General features: G+C 42.9%; 1 protein-coding gene across 1 annotated transcript; it reads right to left on the bottom strand.

Annotated features, from left to right (window-relative positions):
- Positions 1-4,423: 4,423 nt before the first annotated feature.
- On the bottom strand, positions 4,424-8,764 carry LOC104269907 (dendritic cell-specific transmembrane protein-like). The gene is given in 4 exon segments (XM_009867444.1): positions 4,424-4,549; positions 5,225-5,545; positions 7,755-8,470; positions 8,473-8,764. Coding segments are annotated over 4 exon segments (1,455 nt in total).
- Between the last annotated feature and the right edge of the window lie 646 nt (positions 8,765-9,410).

Here is a 9,410-nt window from a genome sequence, read left to right as displayed (position 1 = left end):
GTTTAAAAAAGGAAGTTGAGCTCTGCTGTGAGTTGGGGGAAGGAAAGGGATTAATGAGTCAAAAACGAAATCCAGACTTCTCAGATTTTTTTTCTGAATGCTGATGGTATATGAATATATTTCCGACAGTCCCTAGAGAGGCAGTTAGAGACAATGCCCTGGAATGTGACATATTAAAAATTTCCATTAAGACAATAAATGAATAAATATATTTCTTAATTTCAACTGTACCTGTAGTTCACTTGAGCTCAGCAGAAAGAAAATTTACACAATTTTATATGTGGGTAGGAATGATCTATTGGAGAAGAAGAAAACATACCAAAAAAGGAAAGAGTACTTTAACTCACAAATACAGGAGAAAAGAGTGAAAATAAATTGTGGGAAATGTGGGAGGGTAGGCAAGAAGAGGAACAGAAATAATTTTGGACAAATACTGTTTTTTTATTGTAACTTACAGACTTTTTTATAACAAAAAAAGGGGAAAAAAGAACAACGTAATCATGTTAAACAGAGAGGCTAAGGGAATAGCCGAACAACTTGCAGAGGAGGCAGCTGAAGATAAACAAACCCCCAGACTTCCTCAGCTAACAGGACAGAAGCAAATGGGAGAAAACAGAGACCAAGTAATGACTGCAGAGAATGAGAGGTATGTCTCTGCGTAATGCCCGGGGAGAGGCATATGTTCATTTTCATCTGTGCAACTGAAGACAACCACTGGGCAGCTGAAGGGATAGACCTAGTGCTGTAGATTGGGGTAAGAACTGTTCTACCACTGAGATAAACCCTAATGTCTTTGGATTTGTATTAGATTTTTTTTTAAAAAAGAAGACATTGAGTGTACCATTTTTCCTGGTAATCCAGATGTAGGGAGATGGGGAAGACCAAACTTATCCTTTGCCTGATATTCAGCTCACCTCCAGCACACAGATATGCATGTGTATGGTCACAGAGGCAAACAGTGCATTGGACCACTCAAGTGTGTGACTCCAGTGTGAGTGTAATGGCAACAATATCTGTCAGGTGACACTCTGGTGCTGGCACAGAACCTTCACAAATTAACACAAGCTTTTGCTGTACATGTCTAATATGTTTTCTGCATTGCTTTGTGGAAAAGTCACCAAATCACAGAGTGGTTGAGGCTGGTAGGCACCTCCAGAGATATCTACTCCAATCCTGCTGCTCTGAGTTGCTCAGAGCCGTGCCTAGTTGGGTCTTAACTACATCTAAGGATGGAGACTCCATAACACCCTTGGGCTTCCTGTTCCAGTGTTTGACCACCCTCACAGTGAGAAAGTTTTCCTTATGTTTAGGTGGTAGTCTAAGTCAAGTTCTTTTGTATTTGAAAATGGCTTCCAGGGGAAATTGCTCCATCACCTTCCCACAGATTGAGGCAAGGCTGACAAACCTGTAGTTTCACAGATCCTCTTTCTTGCCCTTCTTGAAGGTGGGAGTGACATTGCTTTCTTCCAGTCCTCAGTAACCTCTCCTGATCACTATGAGTTTTCAAAGGTAATCAAGTATTGCCTTGCAATGACACCAGCCAGCACTCTCAGCACCCGTGGGTGCCTCCCATGATGTCCTATGGACTTAAGCATGTCCAGTGTGTTTAATGCTCTCTATGTCATCCTTCATGGTGATAAGTCTTCCTCACTCCAGACTTTCTCTCTGGTCTGAGGGGCACAGTATGGCCAAAGATCAGTAAAGACCAAGACAAAGAAGTACTTTGGCCTTTTCCATGCCTTTTGTCACAGGTAATACGGTCAAGCATCTAGGTAAAATGTTCACCAGAGCTGAACATTTCATACAGACTTACAATTAGGTTCCCGAGAAGGACTGACTTTTGTCACTGCCATGACTCTTGCCAATTAGAAAGGGCAAGCTAGAGCTATACTCAGTAAGCTGCCCCGACAGTTAGTGGTGGGAATCCTAGCATTCACTACAACGTTGTTCTGTAAACCCTGCAAGGTTTCACCTATCCTGCCAAAGACTATTGGCTCTTTTTCATAACCAGTCATTCCCACTAGGCTTAATTTCCTGATGTAAATGCAAAGTACAGGTATAGCATTGTTCTGAGAGTGCACTCCAGAACTGAAAGTCTTAACAGATTTAGGTATCGCTCCCAACCCTTGATCCCTGCCAGTCATTTTGATGAGCCATGCCCATGTGTTGCAAAGCTTTTTCTTGCTTCTTGTAGAACAATAGAGAGAAAAGCTGTGCTGAGTGGCAACACACGATGAAACAGGAAAGGCGAGAAACTCCAAAACGAATTTTGCCTCCTTATGCCAAGTGAAGCAAGTAGTGTTTTGTGGTAGTGCTGTCAATCACACCTGCCCCTGCCTTTGGGCATTCTAATCAGTAGGAGATCAGGGCTTCTCACCAACCTGTCCTTTGGGACTGAAAGGAGCACATACAACTCCTGATGGCAATGAGCTTGTCAGAACTCAGCTCAGTTCTTGCTGACATTTAACTCTTCTGCTTTCATCTGTAATGATAACAAGAGTGAACAAATGTATCCCCTTATTAGTAGTACCTGGACAGCTAGTCTGTTTTGTGAAAACAAATTTAAAGCAACCTTCGTTTTGCTTCATTTTCACCAGAATCCTTCTTGATACTGGTGATTGACAGTAGTACCTGGGGTATAAATGACACTGTGCTACTAACCAAGGCTCATTTTAGCAAAAAAGGACATAGTCTGGCCACTCAGACATTCAGCATAACCCTCAATAATGCATTACTTTAATCTAACACCTCATTTTCTGCAGACAAATTGTTGGCACACCAGCAACCTAAACCACCTCTGTTCACAGAGGGGTGAGGCTTTGCTTGGAAGACCCAAAGAAAAAATACTTGGTGTTTTTCAGTGTTTCAAGTGTAAAATAACTTCTGACATTTGCTACTGGAAAGTTTTAAATAAACCTTTATTCATTCAGGTAACAGAGACATCGATCAATGGCTGTCCTGGGACCACGCATGTATTATAGAGGAACAGGGTAGAGTTTGCTGTTATGCAACCTAAAGAAAGAAGTTTGCCGCGGCTGAAAAATCAAGAGTACACTGCCTGTTGGGTGGATTTTTAGCTCTGCATTAAATCTCTAGGGCCACATCAGTCAAACCTTTCCTATGTGTTCCTTGATCGTCCTCAGACTTCTGGTTGCAACTTCATTGCTGCCTAGCTGAAAAATCAATAATGGATAGTGATCTGAGGGCTGCACCAGGGTAGCAAGTTTTTTCTTCAAAGCTTCACACTTGTTATGCAAAGGCACCAGGAAAGGTGGGGTAGTCGCAGAGGAGACACATCTGCTACAATGGGCAGGAACTTGCTGCTGTTGCCCCCTGTCCCTTGAGTCACTGTGCTCAGCCAGATGGACAGAGGACAGGGAATGCCCCATGCTGTGTCCTGTCTCCCTGTTGCGCCTGTCCCAGGGAAGGTAGAGTGCGATTCCAAAAGCCTATGCCTCTCTCACACTCTGATACTCTTGAACCTACTCACCTCCTCTGCTCTCTGTTGCTGTGGGAGCAGGGCTCACCCAGCACCCTGACACCAGGGTGGCCACGTGTTCCACCCAGAGCTCTGGCTGGGCAGCTGCCTCGGTCATGGTGGGTGCAGAGCTTAGAGAGGCTGTCGTTTTCTGCTGGATGGCGACCATTGCTCCCTGGTTGATCTGGCAAAGCTTCATCATCCTTCCTGGGCAAACTGCCATGCAAACTGCTGCCCGATGCCCTGGCTGATGCACCACACTCTGGTCACATGTGCTCTCTAGGACATATTTTATGGCATGAGGATGGCTGCCATTGCTTTGGCAAAGTTCAGGCCTCATCAGCATCTCCCAGGAGAGCTGCTGGCTCCTAGCAGATCTCTCTGCTGCCTGGGCATTTCCTTGCCTCTGGGAAATGCCTTGTACACTGCGGGGGAGCTGCTCCCCTCAGCAAGTTCAGAAATAGCTAGAGTTGAGAGATAGATATTTCTCAGTTGAAAATTGAAAGAAATGTCTAGAAACATCTAAGCCCTCTAGTTAGGGTCTTGGCCAGCCCAGAAGCCAATGGATAGCCCTCCTGTGTCTCCTATCTTCAGTGTCTGGCACATGTGAAGAAGGCAAACCTGCTGCTGCAGTTACGTGCTCTGTTAGCTCAACCTGAAGAGATCTGAGCTGCAGACCTAAAAGCTCCAAGCTCTTTGTTTGCTTTATGCACAGAAGAACAGACCCTTCATGGATTCCTAAATTATCAGACAATGCAGACCCCAAATTGAAAAACTAGTACTAATGCAACCTGGAGCTCTCTGTGGTGGAGAGCACACTACCTCCCATGACTTTTTTTCCACACTTTTCCAAAATAATGCTAATTAGCCTTTGATCCTATTTTTACATTTTAAAATTGACATTCTAGAGGAAAGATGGGTGCAAAAAACCAGATTTCTGTGGAGCTAGAGCATCTCAGCCTTATCCAAAGGTTCGCTTGGTCTCTTGCACATGATGTTGTCGTTTGCCACACTCCTTTCTTTCTTCCTCACTGCTTCTCTTGCCTTGAGTATTGGAAACCAAAAGCTGAGCTGAAAAGATAGAAATATGATGCAATGATAGTACTACTGAGTTAGAGATTGCCCAGACGCTAAAGTCTTATAGTCAGTAATGAAGTCTATTAAAAGAAACAAACCAAACTATGTCTGCAGCTATTATGGATTTGCCATAAGTGTATGCACATGTGTTGTTACTTCCATTAGTCTGTATATATATATATATCATATTTTTGCAAGCAAAATGTTCTATTTCCTAATGGTATTTGCAGTTGCACTTCCACTGTGTTTTAAAACAGATATATCACCTTCCCTTTCGCTAAGCAAGAACTTCATATCTTTCTTAATATGGAGATGCTGCTCACAGGTGCCTAACATTTGCTGTCTAGATTGTAGGAATACTCTTTGTGCTGGAGGTACTTTTCGTATGTTCATGGAAACCAAATTTCTTCTCTGGGAAGTTCTGAGGAGCATCTTCTTGCCAGTACATAGTCATTTGGGTGTAGCCATGTCACGTCTGATGCATGTGTTTGAAGGACAGAGCAATTATATGCATGTATAGGCAACATGTCTCTGGCCCCTGTGCAGAAGAACACTGGGGAAAGTCTAGTTAGTCCATAATTAAACTTACAAGTGTTTCAGTATTTCCTGGATCTGGCTACCACCCTGAGAAAGGGAGATTTACTTTTTTTCCTAGAGCTGATGGCTTACCGTTCTAGCAAACATGTTCTTCCCAGTTTTCTCTTTTAGCTTTGCTCTTTTCTTGAGTAATTTTGCATGCAAATAATGTATCCGTTTCATCTCAGTGTCAGGATAAAATGAGCTTGACACGAGTATTTTAAGTTGAGTCAGCAGGCCAGACAATAATCCAAAAATGATTAAGAAGATGATGATGACTCCAAGCTGGATCCATGTCGAGGAGAGAGGAAACTCTGGCTGAGGGATGCATCCATGCTTAAACAAAGGCATCTTGAAATGATCGGTCTTTGTAACATACTCTGTCATGCCAATGATAAATCTTTTATCATTCCTCTGCACAAGAAAAGAGGGGGAGGGGGAAGAGCTGATTATAGTACTGATATCCTCCTTTCTTACAATTTCTCCCTTTGGACATTTGGATTTAAAAAGGACCATAATTTGTCTAGTCCATCCAGTGTCTATATATGCTATGCTTACACCAATGTATTTATTGATTATTTATAAATGTTTCAGATTGCATTTTTGCCATTTCTTGGGAGACTATCCCACAATTCAGACTGTTAAGAACTTACATTCTCAGTGGCTCTAACAGACAAATATTTAGTTAATCTGGCTATAATGGTTTAATATATTCACACTCCCATGAATGTGCTCAGATCCTCTGTTGGAGGGCCCTTCCTTCAGAGTAAAACAGCAGAGCAGAGTGTATCCATCCATCTCAGTACCCAGTTGGGCAGGGGCTCTGACCACGATCTTATCATGCAGACAAAGCCACCTCCTCTTCTCCTCTAACACGTGCCTTTGCCTAGGACAGCTGATGTCTTGCACTGCTTGTGGACTGAAATGCTGGATGAGAGGGACTAAATTAGACGTGCTGCTGGGAATGGTATTCCATTCTGTCTGGCAACTTTCTGCTCTGTGTGTTGGAACATTGTAGGGACACGGAATCATCCAGCCCTCTTTCCTGACCAGGTCAGGAGGATATATAGCTCTTCCTTCTGGCTCTTCTAGCCACCCAAGAGAGGCCAGGCACTTCTGTTAGGTGTTCATTGGAAGAATCAGACGCCCAAAGCATGCTACCCATTTTCAGCCTATTAGCCTTTCTTTGACATTATCCTGTTCCAATTTATCTCAGTATATTTTATCCTGAAACTGAACTAATATATAAGAAAGAAAAAACTACATTAGGAACTCAATATGAAACAGGGGTACAAGTGCATAAAGAACTTTACGTTTCATACCAAGAATAAACATCTGAATAAGTCACTGAGTCTGTCCTGCTCACCCAGCCAGCTTTCCAGACTCCCTGAGGTCAGCATCCCTGAGGCTTGTTGTGACAAATCTGTTGAGATTAAATTTTACATTTTAATCTGACTTGGGGAACTAGAACCAATGTGATGCTGGCATAATTTTCTCTTTTGGGAGCATCAGCCAGCTTTCCACAGGAGTGAATACTGCACATAAAGAGAGCAAATTCGGGTCACACCTAAAGCAGGTCATGATAAGGAGCGGTCCTCAAGGTACAAAGGATGGAACCACAGGGAAAACAACACAGAGCAATAGAGAATAGCTGAGTTTACAGCTGGATTCATTAGGGTTGTGTTCACTTGGGTTTTTAATGTCTCTAGGGATGGACAATTCACTCCACTGTCTCAGAAACCTGTTCTAATGTTTGATAACCTGAAGAGTTTAAAACATAAATTCTAATGTTGAAATGGAATTTCCTTTAATTTGTGTCCATTGCTTTTTGTCCCTGCACTGGGTACCACTGAGACAAGTCTGGCTCTTCTTTCTTATGCCCACCCTCCATCAAGTATTTATACACACTAATGAGATCCTCCTGAGTCATCTGTTCTCCAGCCTGAACAGCCCCAACTCTCTTAGCCTTTCCTTGTATGACAGATGCTCCAGTTCTTTAATCATCTTCTCGATCCTTGACTTAACTCACTCCATCACATGCTTGTCTTGTACTGGGTCTCACCAGTGCTAAGTAGAGAGGAAGGATCACTTCCCTCAGCTAAGAATTCTCTGCCTCTGGCAGCCTAGGAGAGCTCTTTCCTCACTGTAAACGCACATTGCAGGCTTGTCATAAACTCGGTGCCCATCAGAACTCTCAGGGATTCTTTCTGCAAAACCATCTCCCAGCTAGTTGGCTCCCAACAGGTATCCCATTGGGTAGGCATCAGTCATGTCAGTGTCACAATCGCATTTTGACTATAAAAGTGGTGCTTCACAAACGTCAACATTTTGAGTTTCCAATTTTAAGCTTCCCGTCTTCTCCACGTATGTAACTGGAGGAATGAAAGTGTTCCTTCATGTATTTACCATTGTCTAGAAATATGCTGACACTTTGGAAAGTGTGGATACCTGGCTCCATGCAACATATGCATCTGTGAAGGCAGTGAGTCTTTTTAAAAAGGAATGCATGCCGTGAGAGAATGGACAGCTCATTGGCTGTATGTCTGCTCCTGCAGCTGCTGAAGATGAAGGGAATTATTTTTAATACTAAATTAAGAAATATAAAGTACTGGTAACTACTTACTTGCTGAAAGACGGTGAGTTCTATGTCTAGATCTGGTACTGCTTGGAGATGTTTTTTCACAGAAATAATTAACCAATAAAACAAATAATCTATTGCAGCAAACAGAAGCCAGATGCAAAGATGAATAATTACAGGGAGAAAAAAATACTGCACATTTTTTCTGTCCTTCCTGGTGAGGCAGAAAGATGGGATTGTTACGTATTCTTTTCTTTCTTTTCTATTAAGCGGCAGAAGACAAGGCCTTTCATGTTGCTTTTCGTTCTCATCGAATGCGATGAACTGTTTTGTGATATAAGTATTCTTAAATTTGGCACTGTGAGAGCTCACAAATTTTTTGATAAAGAGGCCAGTTCCAAAAGAAGCTAGAAGAATCCCCACTATAGGCAATACTTTCTGGCCTATATAGGGCAGTATAGTCAGCATAAAAGATATCTGGTTAGCAACTGTCTGGATTTCTTGCTTTGTGTCATTTAGCTCTTGTTTTAGTGCACTATCTGAAACGGAACAAGATAGTCTGAATTCATGCTTTAGGTCCACTTTAAATAGTTCAGTGGAAACTGAACTGGCCACCTTGTAAATCCATTTTATTGCCTCAACGTAATATTGCACCAAAGCAAATTGCTGATACTCTAGACAGGTTACGCTGTCTGCCAGAACCTTTAGGTTGTGGAAAATATTTTGGATGTTGCCAGCCACCACGACACCTGTGCCAGCTCATTCCTGCCATTTTTCAGTCCACAAGAAAGAAGGAACAGGACACTAAAACAGCGCAGGTACTTGAAAAACGAGAGCGCAATGGAAAGCGAGATCCAGATGAATCCAGAAATCAGCAAGGGACCCAAAGGGTGGTGTGCCAGGGAGAAGTGCATGCCAAGGAATAAGAGAAAGCTTGAGAAGAAGCCAACTGCAGAGCAAACTGCAAAAAGCTGCATCAGATACTTCCAGCCAGGTTTCCTTTCGGATACAAAAATTCCCCATGCATTCTGGGCTATTGAGACAAACGTTTGCATTTTCTTCTGATTGTTGCCGACACTGCGATGGCTCAAACTAAAAGGTAAGAAAAAGAAAAATATTGTTACAGGGTCACACTACTGACACTGATGTGCTTTTAACTGGCTGGTCAATACTTCTTCACACTGCAAAAAAATACAGATCTGACTCAGGGGGACTGAACTGCCCTATGTGAGACCCAAACCTTTGTCCCCAATATCACATGCATAAACTTGGAAGAGATGTCTCTAAAAGGTATTCTACTATTTTTTTCCCCCAAAGTAATTTTGTCCTACTTCTTTCACTTTAGTTTCTCATTTGCTAGACACAGTCATTCGTATGTACATATATGTGTGTGTACAAGAAGAACCTCCTGTAGCACTCAGGGCTTCCTCGCAAATGCTAGCTTTGCCTTACAGGGCCACTGGGGAGGGAAAGGGGCGAGCACAGAACCTTCCCACCAGTACCCCGATGCATGGCTTGGGCCTTGGGAAGGAGCCAGAGCAGCTGCCGGGGAAGAAGACAGAGGTGGAAGAGCACGTGGGTGCTGCCCAGGAATGGGAAATGAAGCTTTCCTTTTCCAGCCAGAGGTAGGTCAGTACAGAGGGAAGAAAGCATGTCTCAGACGTATCATTCCTTCTTTGGGACTCTCCTGGAACATCACAG

The sequence above is a fragment of the Apaloderma vittatum genome, unplaced genomic scaffold (genome assembly GCF_000703405.1).
Source record: "Apaloderma vittatum isolate BGI_N311 unplaced genomic scaffold, ASM70340v1 scaffold7914, whole genome shotgun sequence".
Lineage (NCBI taxonomy): Eukaryota > Metazoa > Chordata > Aves > Trogoniformes > Trogonidae > Apaloderma > Apaloderma vittatum.
This window is presented reverse-complemented; position numbering and strand designations above follow the sequence as displayed.